Here is a 23509-nt window from a genome sequence, read left to right as displayed (position 1 = left end):
TGAGTTTTGAAGCCTCTAGTTCAGCATTTGGCTGTCTCCATCTTGTTTTTTTTAGACCAAAAACTACCATATTTGAACAAGACGGTGGAGCTGTGGAGGAGGGAGGGGTGGATCTATTGCTTAATTTGAGCTGGAACGTACTGGAACGCGTACCAAGATCTTTTCAGAAAAGGCCCTGGTGCGTTCCAGAACTAATTTGCATGGGTCTAGAACTTTTCGCATCTAAAAACTACATACAGTATTGGCTGATGTCACTAGTGTTGCAGGGTATACTGGTAATGGTAGACCGCAGTACTAAAACTCCACAGTAGCCTACATATGATAGTTCAAAGTCCAATCGCAAGACGGTGAGTGTCCATGCACCGTCCCGGCGCACGCTGGTCAATAACGGCAGGCGCTGGCCACCTGGCACTCAATATGCTGCTGTAGTGGTTTGTTTTCCAGACATGTGAGTATCTTTGAGCAGTGAAAGTTATTATTTATTTATTTTTACTTGTCGGCAGTGATTTGTTTTCCACAGAGCTCTACGTGTGAGCATTTTACTCACATTCGCGACTAAAAATAGTTAAATCATTCAGCTCGCTGTGTGAGTACAGATTTCAACCAGCAGGAGAAAGGAAAATCAAATCCTGCCGGTTGTGGGTTGAATGGGGGTCACAGACAGGATACGGCGGTCAAATATGGCGGAGGCTCATAGTGCTCCGCGCCGCAACATAACGGCTTACCAGCGAGTCCAACTCCAGGTCCAGTAATTTCCTCTTCTTGGTGTCATGACTGCCCAGTAGTACCTGGACAACTGAGCCATGGCAGCACACAGGTATGTGACGTGTCAGAGGAGAAACGAGCCGTTCACATTTCTCTCTTTGTGGCCGGTAACGGTCCACAAACCTCAGCGCACTTTAGGGACTGTTCTTTACTTATGAAGGGACTGTTCTTTACTTGTCAGAGGAGGAGGGTGGCTGGTTGATTTTTATTTCATTTATTTATTTTATTTTGATTCCCCCTATGTTAATCACTTATTGATGCTGTTTTTGAAGTATGAATAAGTCAATAAGTAATTTATTCCACTGAAACATCATTGATGTATTATAGAAAAGTGATTTATCTTTTTATAAATGACAAAAGGCACATCTGCCTCATTTTTGCTGTGGTATCCTGATACTACTCAGAACTGTGGTATTGTACCATGGGTCCCAATTTTGGTATGGTGACAACACTAGATGTCACAACCATTCCATTCGGAGTCGCGCAGTGAGGCGGCTCGGGTGCTGCTTAAAAAAGTGCTCCCCCACTTTTGGGAATGGGGGAACGCTGCTCTCTCAGAGGCCCAAAGTGTTCCCCTACTTCTAATTTTACAAATTAAGCACTGGGTGGATCTGACCCAAGAAGACTGCCATGGTAGCCACTTGTCAGTCACAAGGTAGCTATGCCCTAAATGACATTATGCCCTAATGTCTGTTTTACTTCAAATAGGACCATGATGTACAAAATGACCATCATACTGTATTAGTGCCGTGCACAGGCATTTTGCAGAGCAGGTGCTTGGTTTGTTTTGTTGTTGTTTTTTTTTGTTGTTGTTTTGCACATGACGCATGCGCAAAAGAACAAAAAAAAAAAAAAAACGCAAAGTGCACTCTGCTGGGAGGTTTGTATTTGCCGGCACCAGAGGGTTTCTTAAGGCCTAAGTACACACGGTACATTTGTGCACAATAATGAGCAGGAAAATGTTTGTCTAGCTTACATGTGAGGTGTCTGAATATCTAAACTATAAACATCTAACAGCTGCTACACATTCACTCTCTACATTTATCATTTACCTATAACAGGCAACAAAAAAGAAAACAAATAAGCTCCTGAATAAGCTTTAAATATTCATAAAGAATCCCAGAGAACAGACGTGTGGAGCACTGCGCTCCTCCTCTCCTCCTCTTTACGCACCACAGTCCCAAACTGCATGTCATTTTTGTGTAAGTTACTTATCAAAAATGCAAGTTGGGAGATGTCAACATTAGTTTAAATTGAGTTATGATTTTAAAAGACGTGAAAATGGGAAAGCAGTTTGGCACGTGTCTCCGCTCACACTGAGCAGAGTTGGAAGCAGGTGGTGTGGTTTAATGTCAGACTAGCCTACTTGTTGTTACGCTTAATCGTGGGGTTATAGCCTGAGTTAGGCTGGCTGTGATACATTTTAATAGTGGTTTCATTTCACAACAGTGACAACCAATGCTGTAGCTCAGGGCAAACACTATTGTTACTTGGCTGTGCATGAAGGCAGGTCAGGGAGACGTGACGCTGCTCCAGGGTGCTCAATTTGCGTGTGGCTGCCATGCGGGAAGTTGAAGAGGGAGAAGGAGGGGCTCACCTCAGATGCAATTGTTGGACAAACAGCACAGTTTTAATTGAAAATTGATGCCAGGGTCCAAAAATATTTGAAGAAATGGAAAAAAATGTCTTGCAAAAAGGGCACTCCTCTAGACAGAGGGCAGAAGGGCAGGTGCTCAAGTACCACCTGGGGTCTGTCAGTGCACACGCTTGTGTTGTATTGAAGAACAATTTTAACTAGTGACTGCACCCAACAATTTATCGGGAAAATGTTTACTGAGGAAATAAATCAAGCGAGAAAAAGAATCATGTTCTCCGGGACTTCTATACAATCAGACTTCTTTTTGCAACCAGTGGAGAGGTCCCCTGCTGGACATTAGAAAGAATGGAGTTTTAAGACACTTCCCTATTGGCTTCACTTTTCAGACCTGTAGGCTACGTCCACTTCTTTTCTACAGTCTATGATATCTGATAAACTCAGTGCGGGCAGTTTCGAAGAATCCACCATTTTCTTTCTATACGTTATATTATAACACTGAAAGAATGTGGTGATGCAAAGATTTGCCCTGCTCCAAATCATATTGTAGATAAAGGGCCATATATTATACCTGGCGCAAAGTGGTGCGCAGCACAGTGCAAATGTTATTCCTAGTTTCAGACCGACGCAGTTGTCATTTTCACAACCAGCACCCATTCTGTGTAAATAGCAAATGATCATGAATTGGCTGAATTCATGTTACAAACCTATGATTAATTAAGGGACAAAACCCCCAACTCTCCCCCACCCCGAAACACAAACACACACACAATCCTCACCTCCTTCTCGTCTGCAGGATCTCCCTCGGTCAGGGGGGCATACAGGATCATGTACCCAGAGGCACCAGCGGCGATCTTCCAGCGGACCCTCATGGTGCTGTGAGTGATATCAAACAGCTCCAGGTCGTTCACCATGGGCAGGGCCACTGCAGGACACACACAGAGAACACAAAGAGACTTCTTTCAAACATAAAGGCCCAGACACACTAAACTGATGTCAGAGAAGTCGCAGCAACAAGAGTGCCCCTGTATGTCGAGGATATACCCCTACACACCAACTGTTATTCGAAATGGGAAAACAGAAGACCGTCTTAGCGCTACTTAGCCAGTGAGCAGGTTGATAACAGTGTTGAAAGAACGTTTCTGCTGAAGACCTCAATGGCTAAAGAAAAAAAATCTTATAACAAGTTTGTTTCAACCTCACTCACTCACTTAACTTTAGCTCTTTGTTTGCTTACCTCACTTGTATTTTTCGTCTCGTTCGCTGACCTGAACTACCAATTAGAGTGATTCATTCACTGACGGGCTCCGCTGTGCTGACGCCAATTCAACATCCTGAACTGGCGGCAGGGTGGCAGATGCTCACCGAAGGCCCAGCTTTGACCAACGGCCAACCTTCAGCTTGGTGTGTCGGAGTCTTAACACATCAGTTGTAAAACAATACATGTTGATATTAAAATACAACTAATCAAATCATCCAAAATAATGTAAATTTTGTGTTGTGTTTTGAATTTGACGACAAATAAAGTCTCCAGCATTGACTTTTCTTTAGACTTCCATCTTCAGTTTAGTTCAAATAATATCTTAAGTGTGGCCAGTGCTCAAGGTTTATTAAATCTAGTATATTACAGGTAGTCGCTGTCACCAGGTTACTCACAGCAAGAGAAAAAAAATCAGCAAAATCTGAAATTAGGCCTAAATATTATTTTCTTCTACATTTTACTTGCCAGTTTAACTGTTCAGGTTTGCTTTTAATACATTCACTAAACTTTAAACATGTAGGTTTAAGATACTATTAATTTTGTCATTTGAAATATTAGATATCGGTCCAAATCATGCTCAAAAAACAAAACTGGTCAGCTCCTCACTTTTCACTTTCACATATTTCCCCCCGTTTTACATCTTGTGTTTTCTATAAGGCACACACAGCCCCACACCTCAACACCTATTAGTCCTTAGTGTCACGTCTCATTTGTTGCCTGAGAAAGACAGTGCAGCTCAACCAGCAGTGGCAGCTAATGAAAGCAGCCAAACCCCATTAACTTTGGGACAAGGTCGACTTGCAACTTAGCATTCATCCTCTACCGACGGGGAGGAATTCCCCGTCATTCATCAGCAAGCGCCAGGCTGAGAGAGGCTGGAGAATCCTGCCAGGCTCTGGTTCAGTGTTTCAGACCTCATGACGGGGCCTCGGGCTACACAACCAGAATTAGAGCTCACCACAGGCGTCCTGTCAGAGGTGGAGGATCAGGGCTCAAATGCATAATGGAACACCTGTGCAGATTTTGTGGCCCAAATTCAGTGTTTTCTGTTGTAGCACGACACATATGTGCTGGTGGATAAGTGTTGCTATCAAAATGCTAAAGAACTGGCCATGTGTGTCTTCTGTTGCAGTAAGCATCCAGATTATGTGCTGTTCCTTTCAGTTCTTTCAATTAATTTAAAGCAATAAAAAGGGAAAAAAAGTTTAAATAAAAGATCTGCTGGGCTTACACTGCCTATTTTTTTGTGTAATTGTTGTCACTCTGTGGATACTTGCTCATAAAGATACACAGTGTGACGTCATGTTCAGATATTTACTCCAGCTCCAACATAGTGAAATGTTTCAGCCATAGGGATGCATGATTTTGGATTTTTGGCCGATATTCAATATGCCGATATGTAACAACTCATTTAACTGATAACCGATACTGACAATGATATATCCACTTTTTTCCCCATCTAATTTTAGTAATCATCAAGTCTCTTCTGTAGTGGAATAAACATTATATTATGTATGCATCCCCTTATCGTGATGGCTCACCAGCAGACGGAGACATGAAATACAATACATTTCAGTGTAGGTTATATAAAAAAAGCACATTGGCCGATTGTGATAGTTCATTTTAAAGCCTAAATCTGCAGATACCAATGACGTGCCCATATTATCGTGCATCCCTCGTGCATTCAGCAAACATATTTTACACAGGACCAGAATGCAATGCAGAAAATTAGCAGACAGCTAAACTCCTGTAGATCCTGCTCTCTTTGGATTTCTGAAAGGTCCCAAAAATGAAGAAAAGTAGGAAATTATTACGTTAGTAGATGTTTGAGGGAAAGTGGGCTCTTTAAATGGTAATGTAGTTCTGGATGAGGTCTTGGTAAAAGCTAATGAGAGTGAGGAAGTCAAACCTGGTCCTCCACAGTTCATTAGGATGATGCTTTTACCTTTTTGGAGGGTTGTGAGTCAAATTTGACAGGGATGAGACATTATAAGGGATGATATTTCCCAGCATGCTCAAGAAAAGTTTGTGTATCATCCATAGATCGCTGCAGGGTTGACTTGTTTTTTTGTAGGTCAACCCAGACATTAGTTTCCTTGTCAAAAAGCCTATGGGCTTTTTCATAAAATTTTATATTATTGCAGAAAATCAGTTGTGTGGCCAACAAAAGTTTAAGATATGTAAACATTTCATTAGCAAGATAATCTCTAATCACAAATTAACACAGATCTTATGATTTCTGAAGCAAAAGTGAAATCCCCATGTGTAAAAAGCTAATGTTAGGCTATAAACAAACTACACCACGGACCCATTTCTTCAACATCACCAACACTAAGCTTTTCACTTAACAATTGAAAAATACCATAAATTGATAAATCTACAAGTTTGAGAAAGAGGAGTTTGTAAACGCGCCAGTATAAAAACAACAAGGCTGAAAAGGCAGAATAGTGAGCAGATGAGTTTTCGTATTCGGCCTGATGACGTTCAATGACATATAAAAGCTTCAAAATTATCGAGTGGGGTTTTTACCAGAGGTGTAGACTTGTATCACAAATTTAATGATTTAACAAAAGCAGACTTGCAACTCGACTCTGACTTTAACACCAATGACTTGTGACATGTCTTGAACTGTCTACCATCACCCAAGCCCAGCATTCCTTGAAAAAACTAACGTTAACACTATTTATTCCCAGCAAGTCAGCAACTGATTCCCCAGATCCACTTTGTTTTAACCAGTATGACAGCACCCAACTAAGTCAAAGGAGAGAACCATGAAGAAATGATTTTCCGTTACCAAGCACCAGCTTAAAAAATGATAATTTCAGTCACGTACAAAAACTATGCGGCAGTCAACAAAAAATACATTAAATTAAAAATAATTAATCATTTTTATAAATTCAATTTATATTATTCTGTTGTTAAAATGGCATTACATTTGGTGAAGAGCACATTGTGACTTGCTCAAAGTTTAGAACTTGGGACTTTTTTCAGGCATCAAACCAAAAACCCATTCAGTAAACCCATTGACTTGGACAGGAGGGAACCAGAAGTGCAAAAATACTTACTCATTTCCGGGTAATAGGACTCATTCCAGCAGCACTCTATAAAAGACTGCAGGAAAACTACACCTCACGTATAGCTAACCCCACCCGAATTCCCACTAACAGTCCCTCCATGCCCTTATTGTATCCTTGGTGACATATTAACTTACATGTGGTAGCACTTCCTCTCAGAGCCTCGCTGGCAGAGCTGCGATAGACGGCGAAAACAGCCACCTGGTATTCGGTCAGAGAGTTCAGGTAGCTCAGCTCCACACTGTTCTCTGTCCCATGGACCACCTTAAGGACAGATCACACCTGGAGTTACACCTGGACACAACAATACTCAAAAATAAACATCCTCCAGTCTTCATTTTTTGAATGATTGAACATTCATTCATTCATCTTCTAACCGCTTCATCCTCTTGAGGGTCGCGGGGGGGCTGGAGCCTATCCCAGCTACATCGGGCGAGAGGCAGGGTACACCCTGGACAGGTCGCCAGACTATCGCAGGGCTGACACATAGAGACAAACAACCATTCACGCTCACATTCACACCTACGGACAATTTAGAGTTATCAATTAACCTAGTCCCCAACCTGCATGTCTTTGGACTGTGGGAGGAAGCCGGAGTGCCCGGAGAGAACCCACGCTGACACGGGGAGAACATGCAAACTCCACACAGAAGGGCTCCCACGCCCGGGATCGAACCGGTAACCCTCTTGCTGTGAGGCGAGAGTGCTAACCACCACACCACCGTGCCGCCCAATGATTGAACAGTATCATTCAAATGTGCAATGTTCATTACTGTAAGTCATTTGAGCTGTGTGCTCAGGGAGCTAAATCTCTGATAGCATTATTATTTAAAAAATACTTTAATAAGCTCTGACTTCATGCTCTAAGTCACTTTGAAACAGACAGCAGCACTTTGTACGTCAAAAAGAATTGAAATATCCAAAAGGCCTCTGTTTATTAGGCAGGCTCATATTGCACGGTTGAAAATGCACCACATGTTGCTGTAGGCATTCAGCTCGTCTCCAAAGAGATTTAAATTGAGTGTAACTAGATCAGATTAGCTTTGATGAAACCTCAGTCTTCCTTGTGGGGAAACTGGGCCGTTCCAGCTGCAAGTTGTAATAAACATCAAAGGGAAACTGGATAAAAATAAGAGGGAACTGTATAAACATAAATATCAACTCTGGAAATTATAGCACTGCGTGTATGAGTAGTTATAAAGGTAGGGAGACTTCTAGCAACTTTTAAAAAATCTACTGCATAGAACCACAAATGGCTTAAGATGCTGCAGTTATGTCATCTGGGGAAATACCTACAGAATACAATCAGCTGCCAGTTTATCAAGTACACTTGGATACAACTACTGCAGTCAAAGACAACATGAGTGTAATCAGTCCTCCTTTATTAAGGTTATAATGGTCAGATTGTGTTCAAGATGTTTTAAAGGTGTTGATTTAACTTTGAGATTATTAGGTAGGATGCAGTTAGTGGTGCTTTTGAATTGTATTGCACCACACAGGGACACGTTTCTATTATTTAGCCTGCTCTTGGTTGAAAGAAATGGGGTGGAAAAAATAATAGAAACACCTGTGTACATCAAGTTTTATATTAACTCTCTCTCTTATTCTGTGGTAAAGCATCAGGGGTTTGTAGAATTATTTTAGAATAAATTATGGTTTCTTCTGTTTTTGCCACAATTAAAGTCTGATTTATGATAAGGCTCTGATGAGTGGCGCTCAACAGAAATGACATATTCTTGACATAAAAAAGGTGTCTCAACATTTTCCTCTAATGCCGCATACCTGAAGAATTTTGTTATGTTATACACTAGGGGTGTAACGATCCATCAATCTGGATCAATACATCGATTCAATGATCAACAGTCCCCTATCATCGACGCAAAGTGAAAACATCAATGCGTACTGTCATCTTTAAGATAGGCTTTTATTTTGAAAGTCTGTGTCACCGTCAACAGCAGCAGGCAGATGGCAAGCAGCCAAGACAAAGACTATGAGGATAACATTATTTACTCGGGAATAAATCAGCAGTGGAAATATTTGGGATTTTGGAGAAAAACGGGGTCAACAGACAGAGCACATGCTGTACGTTAACAATGCCGTTATGAGATAAAACGCAACGTAATGTTACCAGCCTGGATGGCCATCTCACTCTGCTAACTTCTTACTACAGCAGCATTAGCTGCTCTGTTTTAACAATGTTCGGCTGAAAGACCGTGCATGCAGACTGAAATTGAACCGAGCTGTTCTGTCAGGAGATACAGAGACTTAAACCAACGGTGAGTAAGAAAAATAAAAATGTTACATATAATTTGTTAAGCTATGAGAAGAGGAAAAAAGTCTGTTAGCTTCTAGGCTAATTTATGCAGTATAAACATGCTTAAGCTAATAATGGGTGACTAGCAAAAAACAGTTGTTTTGTCTATGAAGCTTGACAGAGCTGAATTTGATTCTTATGTTAAATGATGTTGTTAATCCATGTTTTATGGCTGTTGGGAGAAGTTTGTCTTCAGGGCTTTAAGACAGATATTCCTGAAGTTTTAGGAAAAAAATAATGGTTTGGGTTAAAATGAAAAGATTTCTTTCAGAAAGGACTTCCTGGCAGAAAGCCCTGAAGGTTAACTTAACCCATGTGCTGTTTTATGTGTTAGTGGAGTCAGTTTAAAGAAAACTTCACTGCACTTATTTACATGTTGTTTTTATCTTTTTATGGCCAAAAGTAAAAAGAAAGGGGCGGCAGGTTCTTCTGTAACCGATGATGTTAAATGGGTTGATCACAGGCCTTTAAATCACATCGACTCAAAATTGTATTATGGCAGACTTTGTAATATTGGCAAATATCGTATGGTTTACCAAAGAATCAATACAATATAGTATTGTGATGAAAATGGTGATGGACACCCCTATTACAGTCAGACGCCGTCACATTTTTTCATGTGTTTGGGCAGTCATGAACCTCTCTGACACCTCTACTGGAGTTTTGTGTGTCCCAGCTTTCTGAAAGAGGGAGTGGTTGTATATTTCCAATTGTATTTGTGATTTATTGCATTTTGTAGATCTTTAATTACCAATAAAAAAGATCTTGAGCAAAAAATAAGTGTGGAGCGCCCCACCATTTATCAGACTTAATGGCTGTTTCATTAAGGAAGCAGAACATATTTTACCACAGCATAAGGTGGTGCTTGGTTTTATAAATGCCTGATTGCAAGTTCTGCAGAATCGTTGCCATTAATGATGCAAATCAGTTTGAGAAATGAATTTAACTCGCTGAATTGACCCGAAAAGGTTTAGCTGAGCAGCCTTAATTAAAATGCAGCCATTACATCAGTATCTCAGCATTTTGTTTACCCTCTGCAGGGAAATCAGGAGCAAAGTCCCACCAATTAAGGTTACAAAAAGAAACCCCCTCTCATCACTGATAAGGAGCAGGAGAAACAGATGAACCACTTAATAACCAGTCGATTGGATTAATTTAAATTTAAATGACAGCCTGAATTCCTGTATTAATGGAATTTTTGTTTCTTGTGCAGAATAACAATAAAACAGGTTTCACAGGTACTATTCATGACCAAGGGCAAGATGTATGAGGATCACAGCTGGGGTCAGTGCCACAGAACAGACTGCAATAAATATGATGATAATAAAGTCACTTTCATACACAAATTTTATGATTAAAAGTAATAATGATCCAAGCACCTTTTCATCTGGCTGTCCTCCGCTGGCTGGGTAGTAGACCACGCGGTACTTCTCCACCTGGCCTGGTGCGTGGGTCCACGTCACCCGGAAACTGCGAGCCGTGATGTCCGATGTCACCAGATCACGGGGCGGTGCTACAGAGGTGGGCGGGGGGGCTGGTTGTCCTCCCCCTGAAGAAGAAGAGAAGTGCATGCTGCATCCTTACCATACTGGCGTTTTACTAATACTGTCTAAGCAAATGGTTTACAAACACCCTTCACACCAGAACCTGAAATATGTGCAAACTTAAAACCTTGTTTTTCTGAAGCGGACAATGTCAAATTATAAAATCTTCACCTGCTATTTTAGACAGCATGTGTGTGTTATATGCATTTAATGAAGGTGGGGGGATGTCAAGACCGAGATGAGACGTTACACTTCGTTATATTAGATGGGGACTGGGTTTTTATTGCTTGGGGATCTCCTGTAGTGATAATTATAACCAACAGCATCAACAGAGTAATCACAGTCCAAGCTGTCTGTTGTCATGTGACTTGGCTGAAATGAGCCCAAACCTCTGATCTGCTTGTCGAGCTGCTCCACTCGGTCGCAGACAGTCTTGGTGAGGCCTTCCACGATGTCGCTCATCACGCTGAAGTCTGCCACATTGTAGACGTGAGTTTCCTCAGGAGGAGAGGCGATAGCCTTCAGTTCATTCTCATCAGCGTTTTTCACACCTAGATAGACAGACGGAGTGATCAGACTGACAGTTAAGTAGTTACATTTAAGGTGTTTGAAATATGTTTTTGAAGATGCAACATGTCGATAATTATAAGTCTTTAATTAAAAAAAAAAAAAATTAGTCGAACTCTGAAATGAGCTCCCTCTAAAAAGGATTCCTGATTTAAGAGCAATGTTTTGCCAAACACACTTGCCTGGCATTCTTTAAACATACCAAATTCAAATTCTATTTAAACTTAGTTTTGGCTATCTAGCATACATGAAGGGAGAGACTGAACGTGAGAAGAAAATGGAGACTGCTGCCAAATCGTCGCATTTTCCGACTATTTTTGGAGTCAGTGCAAGTATATTTTACAACTACTCGCTCGTTTGTGAGTTTGCCAGTGTAGGCCAGTGTGTGTAAGTGGGGGAAAGTCCAGGTGGGGTGATTAGTTAACTGCAAAGATCACATCATCTACACTCATCAGAAGGCTCGTTCAAGATGAACTGTGTCTGGCCTGGAAAGTGGACGGGAGCAGGCGACTCCAGCAGGAGGCGATGACAACAAGCAGCGGTCAAGTCGGAGGCTGAATCCAAAAGTCCACCCTCTGGACTTTCAGACTGAGCCTTTGCACACACTGCAGTAGGACGCAGTGTGATGTTTTTACTGTCATTACATAAAGTCTGCGAGGGCAGAGACTGCAAGTGGCTGATAAACAGCCCTCGAGACTGTTTTACTTGTTGCCATGGAAATGTTCAACTATCGCTAGTGTGATCTTCATATATGTCATATAAGTTGATGAACAGTGCCTACTTATCTGGTCTTGCAGATAACAAGATATAAATCCCATGTATACTACTGCATGTGACTAAAAAAATGCATTAACACATCTCTGTATAACAAGTGAATAATTGCATTACAGGATGATTTAAGGTGTGCCCCAAAATCTTCTGCTTGTGCTCCTAAAATTTTTCAGTTAGGGGCTACAGTGCTCCTACTAAAAAAAGTCAGCCTTGAGCCCTGTGATGGTAAACAAAACGTCACTCATCGATGCATATTAGCGCTACATAACGTCAACAGCTACAGAAAATAAATTTGTCATTATGTTTTATTACGTGGAAGGTTATCCACGGAAAACAACTTCCTTACACACAACAAAATTCCATGACTTTTCCAAAACTTACAATGATTTTTTTTATGAATTTCATGACTTTTCCAGGCCTGGAAAATGTGACTGTGAAATTCCATAACATTTTCAGGTTTTACATGACTATGGGAACCCTGTAAACACCAAACTTGCCTTTTATAGTTAATTTTCAAATCAAATATGTCACACAGAGTTGACCTGACTGCTGAGAATGATTACTGAAAATCATTTTTCAGGCCTCCTCACATCGTCTTCCCCTGTCTATGTGCTCTGCCATAAACAACAAACTGACCTCAAAAAAATCCTTAAAAGATAAGAAATGACTGACGAAGGTGAAAAAGGAACAAAACTTTGGCATTCTGAATTAACTCCAAAAAAAATGTATTTTCCCAGCCAACCATTTTCTAAAGAACAACATGAGATTTAAGATTGATTTTCTTCCTGCCAGGCATGTAGGTTTGTTTCTCTTCAATATGAAATTCAACTTGTGGAGAACTTTAATCCATCACAGTGAACATTTACTCACCTTCATGAAGAAAAATGCAAATATAATCAAGATTTGTAGTTCAGATACTCAGTGAAGGAGTCCACTTGGTCTGTACCACTCCATTCCCTTCCCTCTGTGTATGGTCAATTTGGCTTACACACTCAAAGTTCTGCAAACATGATCTTGTTTTGTTAGCCCAATAACTCCAAAACAAGTGCATTTTGCCTTCCAGCCATCTTCCAAATAACAACTAAGTTTTGAGATTAACTTTCTTCCTTCCAGGCATCTCAGCTCATTTCAGTACAATATGAAAATCAACTTGTGGAGACTTGTAATCCATCACAGCGAACATTTATTCAGCTTTATGAAGAAAAGTGTAAATCTAATCAAGATTTTTACCTTTTTTTGCTTGAAAGCAACAGTCTGTAAAGACAGTGGGTCTAAGAAAAAATAAAGAGCAACGTGTTCCACGTATACTATAGATATATGTGTATCCAAAATCCAAATATCAACAAAGTAGTCAGGTGACTGCCCTGAGGCATTTTAGCATCAACAAAGTCTTGTAAAATGTTTCTGTTTTACATTCATGTCAAGTCAGTGTCAATCTGGATTGTGAGTGTATGTGACACGTACCAATGGCAAACAATTCTATCCCAGCATCCCTCAAGCTCTGTGCGGGGGGTATCACATCATCCTGGGACTTTCCGTCAGTGATGAGGATTCCTATTTTGGGAACGCCAGGCCTGGATCCGGACTCGGGTTTGAAGCTGTTCTCCAGGATGAAGGTCAGAGCCAGACCTGGTCGGACACATACAGAAATACAATGAATACAGTGTAATACAGATACTGTTACATTACGGACCTATTCCAGAGAAGGTCCATCTCTGGTGCAGGTCAGCTTGGCACAGCGTGTCCTAACTGATAATGGAAACACAAATCAGTGCAGCATGGCTTGACTGGGCTCTGTCAAAAGTGACAGTTGAAAAGGCCCACATTATTGTACATGTGCTGCTGTGGTAATTTCATTCGTCTCACAGACTGATTTTGTGTAGCGAGTGCAACTTACAGACCGATGTCACACTGTAGACTAATTAACAGACGTAGTAAACAGAGGTGCATCTCTGTGTCTCTCTAAGTGTTGCTAGAGAACTTGTGAGTGGGTGAGTGGGGCGGAGCTGTGCAGAGAGTGTGATAGAGGAGAGATGAACACTGGCGTGTGTTATGTGACACAACTTGACCCTATATCAATAAAAATGGTGTTGTCTAAACCTATATCTTGCTTGAAAATATATCAATATATCATATATAGTCATTATATCGCCCAGCCCAAACCCAACTCCTCCTCAACTCCTCAACGCAACACTCTGACAACAAGCATCCATGGTTCTGATGTCACAATCCAAAACATCTCAAATAATGAAGTAAAATGAACGTAGTCTGTGAGGCTGCAGGGAGAACTTAAGTACAACATGAGAAAACTCAAAATAACCCCCCCAAAAAACAAGACTTTAATATTTCCCCTGCAAAAAAATACAGCTAATTCAAAAGATTTAATATACGCAGTGATTGCTTTTTTCAAATTTTTAAATGCATTATTTGTTGTTGTCCCCAGCAGGTTTTACGTTTGCAGCTCCTGTGGTAAAACTATGCAGCACATCAATCTTTGTGCAGAAAATAAACAACACAAACCATATTTTAAAAAAGATACGGTGGCTTTAGGATGGAAATCATACATATCCTAATATCTAGCAGAATAGAAATGGATTTAAAATATCAAAATACTGACAAAAGCTAAATGCAAAACAGAAGTGGGCCATGACATGACATCAAGTATGTTTTAAATCCTTCAATCAATCAGTGTGCAGTCATCTGGAAAATAAGACATTTTTTGCATTTTCCTTACACTTGTTTTGACATGCTGTATCCATCATTTGTTCGACTAAGTGACACTTACTGTTTAAAATGACAGTTAGCCGAAAATTAGAGCCACTTATAGTCCTTTATAAGAAAGCTGTGAGAGTAGGTTAAGCCGTGGCTGACAGTATGATTGCTCTTTCTGTTCCCCTCTGAGGTGAAGTGGGGACAGCTGAAATGACTTGTGACATCCTGGCTCAAAGACTTAACGGACATGATAAGATTTAAGTGTCATTAATAGCTCGACAAGCGTTTAGTCTAATGAGTGTGTTAACATAATGAGCTGCTAACTTCTGTTGGCTCCATTAGTGACTCTACTAATATTTTATGTCTGTTTTAAGCCCTGCTGGCTTCCTGTTCATTTACTCAGCCTGTTGACCAACACACTCTGAAGATGTAACTCTGGCAGTCTGTTTATAGTCAATTCGAGCCCGACCGAAAATTGGATTTTTGGGGCGGATGCCAAGCCGATATTAGGGAGTAAAACATTTCCGATACCTATATTTCTGCTGGTAATGATATTTGTTTACATATATATATACACATACAGATATTTAAAAAACTCTTGAGACAGTAAAAATTCTTGTTTTTAGTAGGGCTGCCCCCTAATAGTCAACCCCCTCTGGACTGCGAGTGAGTAACAGCCCCAAGCGAAGGAGTTCTAGTATCTCGGGGTCTTGTTCTTGAGTAAGGGTGGAATGGAATGTGAGGTGGTTTGGTGTAGCGTCTGCAGTGATGCAGGCGCTGTGCCAGACCATCAGGGTGAAGGGGGAGCTGAGCCAGAAGGCGAAGCTTTTGATTTACTGCTCCATCTACATCCCAACCCTCACCTATGGTCATGAGCTTTGGGTAGTGACCAAAAGAATGAGACTGTGGATACAACCATTCGAAATGAGTTTCCTCAGACGGTTGGCTGGGCTCAGCCTTAGAGATAGGGTGAGGAGCTCGGACATCCGGAGGGAGTTTGGACCAGAGATGCTGCTTCATGACTGTATGCTCAAGGACCTCTTGTGGTTCACAATTTGTGTTTTATAACGTCATTGACTACTAAGCAAGAGTTGCCTCAGTTTGGCATTACCAGCAACTGGCAAGGCTAAAAGCAAGCCTTACCTAGTGTGGCATTTGTCCTGGCTCAAAAACTGACATCCACAAAAAAAAGTTTGGTCTCATTTTGATCTGGAACAACTGCAGATTAATTCCATATCCACTAAAGTCAGGCATGATAAGAGACGAGTAAATCATCTTCACTGCCATCTTGCCTGTAAGGAACCCAGAGGAACAACTGAATAAAAATAATCAACTCTTCTTTAGTCTGGGATATAGATTAGCTGTTGCTTCTAACACCTGTGCCTCCTCATGATGATACAGTAGTTCTAAAGGTAAAACTAAAATTGAAACAGTGACAAGACCCATGACATTGTTAAGAATAAATTTAGCTTCATACTTCCTGAATATCAGTGGGGCTGCTGTTAATGTTCAAATGCTGTGTGTGGTCACATTGATGTCAAAACTTTAATTGAACTGCAGTGACCTTTTGACTCTCAGTCTGCTCTTATCAGCTTCAGGCTGTGAGGTCACAGATGTTTGAACACTAAGCTGAAATGAACTGCACTGAAGTGAATTTAATGAGCTGAGGTAGAGGATTGGCTTTGGTCCAAGTCAACCTCTAAAGTGTTATCTGTTAAATGTGATGAGTATGGAGCACCATAATAACTGAAGGGAAGCTTGGGGTTTGGTTGGCAGCATACTGTACCTGTCAGTGTGTTTCCTCCTTTATACGGCAGGTTCTTCACAGCATCGATCACAGCCTCTTTGGTGGTGTGAGTGTTAAGATGCCACTCGATTCTGGGGTCGCCGCTGTACTGAGCCAGGCCTGCACACATGTCATGTTGAGGTCAATCGCAACATGTTTATTACAGTCAATGGCTGCAACATTGCACCATAAACAAAAAATCTTGTGGATCATTTTATATACATTTCCTTAAAATTCACCCTGATGTATTTGGTATCTTTACAAACTTTGGAATTTAAAGTATGATTCAAAACATGTTGGTTAAACCATAGTTGGACAACAAGCTAAAAAAAGGTGCTTAAATGAATCCTTCAGCTGGTCTGAATGTAGTTTCTACACTGAAACACCTGAAACCCAGAAATCAAAACCTCCTCACCAATCCTGGTCTTGTCAAACTCCACAGAAAAGGCCTTGACCAGGTTTTCCAGGAACGTCCTGACCAGCCTGAAATTGATGCGGCCGATACTCCAGGAGCCATCCACCAGAATAACGATGTCAGATATGGCTGGAGTCTTACACATAAACTCGTCTCCAGCTAAAGACGAACACACAGAAACACAGAAAACGACAACAGAAATTTACCAGATGAAAATAGTCTTGTGCAACATTGTAAAATTTGTAAGTAATTATGCTCAGTTTCCTGCCCTTGTGGTTAGAGAATTGACATGCATAAACATATTGTTCATAATGTATTAAAACGAATATCCATAATGTAAAGCATAAACCAGACAAAACAGGATGTAAAGCATGTACACAGCCGCCTACAGTGCACACACATTCAATCTGTAGTGTGAAAAGTAGGACAATTTGATGTGCAGCTTCTGTCCCAGAGTATTACAAAGTGTTTCATTAATTCTAATTCAGTTCAACACAGTATAATTAAACCCTGGAGGAGTGAGGTACTTAGTTTTAGCAGATGAAAAATAACAGCCCACTCTGTTGTTTGTCTCAACAGTTTACTGGGTGATAAAACAGACCCGACTCTAATGAGGCAACAGCAGTTCATTTACCAAAAGCCAGTCCAGCACACAGTGAGCCAAAGGCCAATCAAATTAGGAAACAACCATATTTCTATCAGCCAATTATCTTTCTCACAGAGCTTAGGAAACCTTTGTGAGTTTGGGTGGAGAAACAATGGAATCGTAAAGGTGCTGTTTTTTAATCGCAGTACACCCAATAATCAGAGTTAATAAAAAGCTGCCAAAATGTAGTTGAGCAAGGCCCTTTAATTCCCAGCAGCTCATCCAGTGGAAGAGCAGGAAAGTGGATACTACTGCAGCTGTGCAGTATGGTTAGAAATCAATACTCAGATAAATGAAGGTTAAGAACATATGTGCAATAACATTTTATGAACACAGAACTTGGACGCTGTACCAGTCAAAATCAACAGTAGTTGCTTTCTGTTCCTTCCTTCAGCAATTTCCCACAGGAAAATTGTATCGTATCACATTTTATCTACCGTATTATATCATGTTTTTATCATCTTGGAAATATTTCAAAAATACAACCCATTTTAACTTTTAAAGACACTGAGACAATTTTACACATCTTCATCTCATCACACCTGGATCACTACAACAGCCTCTTTTCTAGCCTGAATCAAAAATCTATTAATCGGCTCCAGACTGAAACAGAATACAGCTGCCAGGCTTTTAACCAGAACCAAGAAACGGGATCATTAGGTTAATTGATAACTAAATTGTCCATAGGTGTGAATGTGAATGTGAATGATTGTCTGTCTCTACTGTATGTGTCAGCCTTGCGATAATCTTGTGACCTGTCCAGGGTGTACCCTGCCTCTCGCCCGATGTCAGCTGGGATAGGCTCCAGCCCCCCCGCGACCCTCAAGAGGATGAAGCGGTTAGAAGATGGATGGTTGGAAGAGACGGGATCGCATCACTCCAGTTTTAGCCTCTTAACACTGGCTTCCAGTATGTTTAAGACTAACACTCATACTGTAGTTGTTTCCAGGGACTGCATGGTATGTTGGATTTTCCTAAAATCAATATATAAACACATACCAGAGAAGCTTTGATACCTTTCCTCAAACCCAAAGTTTAAAGGCGCTGTATGTAAGAATGTGGCCAAAACGGTTACTGCACTCAAATTCAAAATACCGCCACGAGTCGTGTCCACTCCCCCTCCCCTACAGATTCGAGGTTGCTGGACAGCGGCACACTGGAGACGGATTTGTTTGCCCACGGGCGGCTGCCGTGGCAGGGCTGCATCGCCGTGTCCTTCATCTTCGGTTTTCCAGCGGACCATTTGAGTAAGTCTGGCTTCTCTGCTGCTAATGCTGCTGCTGGGATACAGCTGAGGAGGAGCTGGCTGCTAATGCTATGTACCGGGACACTGCTAATGCTGCTGCCGGGATACAGCTGAGGAGGAGCTGGCTGCTAATGCTATGTACTGGGACACTGCTAATGCTGCTGCTGGGATACAGCTGAGGAGGAGCTGGCTGCTAATGCTATGTACTGGGACACTGCTAATGCTGCTGCTGGGATACAGCTGAGGAGGAGCTGGCTGCTAATGCTATGTACTGGGACACTGCTAATGCTGCTGCCGGGATACAGCTGAGGAGGAGCTGGCTGCTAATGCTATGTACCGGGACACTGCTAATGCTGCTAGCCATGCTGCTGTAGCTCAGTTGTAACTGTAAGTGATGCTGAGACTCTACTGACTGTGTGACTGGTAGACGGCGGTGGGTGGCGCAACAGGCCAAAACACAAATTCAAAACATAAACATGATTTGCGGACTGTAAAAATGTTTTTTAAATGCAAATATTCTGGCTGTACTATTGTTGTCGGTGAGATCAGTATGTTATATGAACATTATTCCTTAGTCTCTGTGACATATTAGGAGGATTTTATGACTATCTGCTTTAGATTTCTTACATATAGCTCCTTTAAATCGTAGGCTATTTCAACAGTATGCCACAAATCAGTTTATTATGCTTTATTTTTCTTGTATCATCTTTGCTGTATCTAACTTAAGTTACTGCTATTTATTCCCAACAAGTCAAGAACTAACATTACTGAGCACCAGCTGGAAAAAAATGATACAGAAGATAAGTTTGTTGATGTACAAAAACTATGCGGTGGTGAAAAAAAAATTTTACTGTTGAAAATTAAAGACAAAGACGCAACAAAAGATTTATGTACGCATTTTAAAACACATTCATGCTCTTTTTGTTGAGTGAAATAATGCAGAAAAAAAGGTGGCACATACACACCAAAGGTGAACGGGACAGACTTAAGATAGACATACAGACAATAAACATTCACGATTTTTAATATATTTCATGTAAATTTAACACATCATTATGCTGTTGTTAAAATGGCAATTAGTTTGAAGAGCAAATTATGTTTAGGACTTGGTACTTGTCTTTGGACTTGTCAGTCTTGACTTGGAACTTGAGTGCAAAGACTTGAGACACAGTCCTTGTGACTTGCAAAACAATGGCCCCACCTCTGGTATGGACTAAATATGTTGAAGCTTCATTTAGAAATGTTGGACTTTCTGCTCAAATCCATAACCACAGCCTTAGATATAGGCTATGTGCTAAAATTTTGCTAGTTTTGTGTGGCATCGTTTTGCCTTGATAAGACAGACAATATTGTAGAGACAGAAAGGAAATGAAGGGAGGAAGAGCTGGCTGACAACAGCACAGCAAGTATTCTCACTCACTTGGCTGAGCTGATACCTAATTATGTTTCAACCTTCTGCTGTTAGTCATTTATATGTTGATTGCAGTCATAGTCTCACAGTTTTCTAGTTTATCTACTGTACGTGATGGGGGGGTCTCTGCTCCCCTCCGCCCCCAACTCCCCAGCTCCTTCCACATTACCTGCTCTCTGGGGCGAATACACTTGATGTCACGTGAACCCTGAAACATGCTGCGCTGTTATCATGTCAAAACAACACAAGCTCTCTGGTGCCTTCTCAACTATCACTACACTACTGAGAGGAGTGGATGTGGAGAGAAAGAACATGAAATCAGCAGGAGAACTAGTTAAGTTAGCTGTTAGCAGTCAGAAGCTAGTTATCCTTACCCCTGAGCCGCAACAAACAGCTCGTGGAGGTTGCATTGATTTACATTGTGAGCCGTTCAAAGTCTAACCAGTAAAAAGTAGAACTGAGCAAAGGTAAATTATAAGCTTCTCATGAGGCGTTCAATGTAATATCGTAAAAATGTAGCTTTTGGTGAGAAACTTGAATAAATCCAGCTGTTTGAGGGAGAAATGTGTTGAGGTTTTCACAGCACTGTAAAAAATTTATAACAGAGGGAATTATAATATATCATATTTAGTAAAAAAGGATTATTGCTTTTTGATTATTGATTATTTTTTAAAGATGTTTTTTTTTATGAGAGAAGGTTAAAGTTTGTTTCATGTTTCATGTGTAAGCCTATTATTGCAGTTGTGCTCATTCAAGGGTAGTGTAATGAAGAAACAGTTCATTTTTTTGATTGTGAAGATTTCTGTGTTTCCCTGGAACAAAAGAATAAATAACAACAAAAAGCTGAAGAAACGCCAATATAAAAACACTGGCATCGGCTACAGGCTAAATTGTTATTTCAAACAATGGTATCAGTATTGGCTGAGAATTTGAAAAAATCGGTGCATCCCAAGTTCAATCAAAAGGTAAATTTGGCGACTGCAAAGTTGTGATTTTAACATGTGAGTCAAAAAAGTGGAGCCCTGTCCCCGTCCCTGCCCTGTCCTGGTGGCACAGTTTAAAGATGTTCAAAGACCAGGTCACGACGACTTCCAATGTAGTTTGAGCGACAAATCCAACATTAAAGCACCAAAAAGCCAACACAAGATGGCTGTATATCTCAGGTGTTTATTAAAAGACAATGAAGCAAGGTGGAGCTGTGTGAGAGCCCTTCATGCCCTTCATGCCGGGGCAACCTCCTTGAATAAATAAAGCTTAAGAAAACACACAAAAGCCAGTGATGCAGCCATAAAGCACCGATGATTGTAAAAACAAAACCCTGATGGTTTGACTTCACACTGGATTAAGCAAAAACTGTTAGAAATAACTGCTTTACTTGTTGGTAGAAACATGAGCATGAGCCACTGATTTGCATTAAGCTTTAATTTCAGTATAAATCTGACACATACTTGGCCTCATGCTGCCATGGCCTGTACATGTGAGACCTCAACTGTATATCTGCACCCGCTGGCACACGATTTCTTATCTTCCAGATGTATAAGAGAATATTTCACTCAGGTTGCAGCATGTTTTAACATCTCAGGAGGTGGAGAGGGATGTGTGTGTATCTGAGAATGTGTGTTTGAGGGGTGGCGAGGGCATTCTTCAGCAGTCATTTCATTCATCATTGACAGGAACTAAGAAGTGTATCACTCCTTACAAGTCTCTACAGTGTCGGAATTCAAACCTCCTCCTCGGTCTATCAGAGGAGTCTTGGTGCCGTGATCCAATATGACTTCAGTGGGCAGATGAAAGGCAGTGACACATAAGACACACAATTACTTCATTGCTCTGGAAAGAATGAGCCCTGAGCTTTGGCGCTGATTATCGTTTAGCTGTGCAATGAGCGATAGAGAAATTAAAGTTAATTCATGGGTTGTCGCCGCAAGTCGCCGTCAGCTTAACGACACAAAAATATTCTGAAGCAAAAGATTTGTGCACTGTAGCATGCTGACATGTTCCTGTGCACGTGTGTTTTGTGCCATATCACTGAGATATATTTGTATGTTTTTAACTACAATAGCAAACATGAATTATTCTTCCCAGCAGCAGCAGCATTTCAAAGCACTAAAATGTGTCACTTTTGCAGACAGCTGGTGGAAGAGTCTGGATTTGGTTACTCTGTTGGCTTTACTGGGTTGTGATTTACACTTGGCAACTGTAGGGAACAGTAACCAGTGGTTGACCACTTTATTTTGGAGAGGAGAAAGCAGAAATTAAAAAACATAATAAATCAAAGTCAAAATCATAACTGGTAGAAAGCAGACATATGACAACCCATGCTTTCTTTGTGTAGTCACAGGGCCTCATTAACTGAGCATTTCCAAACTGATGAGTTTTAAAGAAAGGAAAAGATATATCTTCCGAGAACAGAAATCATTTCTAAACTCATGGCTGTGTCCTATCCCATCTCAGACCTCCTATCTCATCCTAAGAAATTCAAACTATAACTGTAAATTTGATTCTTCAATTGGCACTAGTACCTGTCACTTACTCAAGATGGAAAATCCATAATATAATTTTTACTGGCTAGTTACAGTAGCTATCATAGACGATAAAAGACAGGCGTTCAGTTTAAGGTACAAGGAGTCAGAGCCACTTACAGTGGTGGAAAAAAGTTTTCGGACACCCTTAAAATTTTACACAATCTCAAATATTATCATGAAATATTTGTGGAAAAAATCTTTTTTGTGTTTCAAAAGGTGTGGCTGCATTAGACAGATACAGACAAATACAAATTATATTTTTTTTGTTTATTGTTTGCAAGAAAAACTAACAAAACTAAATTCTTGACAGTTTCAATATGCCAGTTCTCAACATTGTCGGTATCAAAGTCAACAAATAACAGAGAATGTGTTCAAAACTGAACAAAAAATAAATAAACCATTACATCATCAAATTAATATTTAGTAGTCCTGCCATTGGCACGTAGTAGAGCTCTAATCCTGGCTGGCATGTTCCCCACGAGCCTTTCACACTGTTGAGGGGTAATCTTGTCCCATTCTTCTTGAATTACTGCTTTTAATTCTTCTAAATTCTTTGGTTTATGCTTTGAAACAGACCTTTTGATAATCCACCACAGATTTTCAGTGGGGCTCATGTGCGGGGATTGAGCTGGCCACTCTAAGACCTGGATACTGTGCTCCTGCAGCCAAGTTCTACTGGCCTTGGATGTGTGGCAAGGGGCATTATCTTGTTGAAACATCCAGTTTTTACCTCGACGGAACAGTGCACGCGCAGAAGGGAGCATGTGGGTTTGAGCGGTACAATACTTGGTAGAGTTCAATGTGCCATCACAGACAGAGAGATGACCAACACCAGCAGCACTCATGCATCCCCAAACCATGATACTGCCTCCACCATGC

General features: G+C 40.8%; 1 protein-coding gene across 4 annotated transcripts in view; it reads right to left on the bottom strand.

The window, feature by feature from the left end:
• Positions 1–23509, bottom strand: part of LOC125904188 (collagen alpha-1(XIV) chain-like) — a 332522-nt gene that overhangs the window by 218272 nt on the left and 90741 nt on the right. For all 4 annotated transcript variants that reach the window (XM_049601434.1, XM_049601435.1, XM_049601436.1 and 1 more), the window contains exons 7-13: positions 16803–16961; positions 16388–16507; positions 13354–13518; positions 10941–11102; positions 10387–10556; positions 6832–6958; positions 3139–3284 (exon numbers count right to left, since the gene is read on the bottom strand). In XM_049601434.1, coding sequence (XP_049457391.1) covers positions 3139–3284; positions 6832–6958; positions 10387–10556; positions 10941–11102; positions 13354–13518; positions 16388–16507; positions 16803–16961 — 1049 coding nt within the window. The remainder of the gene's footprint in view (positions 1–3138; positions 3285–6831; positions 6959–10386; positions 10557–10940; positions 11103–13353; positions 13519–16387; positions 16508–16802; positions 16962–23509) is intronic.

Source organism: Epinephelus fuscoguttatus, linkage group LG17 (assembly GCF_011397635.1).
Source record: "Epinephelus fuscoguttatus linkage group LG17, E.fuscoguttatus.final_Chr_v1".
In the NCBI taxonomy this organism is placed as follows: Eukaryota; Metazoa; Chordata; class Actinopteri; order Perciformes; family Serranidae; genus Epinephelus; species Epinephelus fuscoguttatus.
Note: the sequence above shows the minus strand (reverse complement) of the source record. Positions and strands in the feature narration are given on the sequence as shown.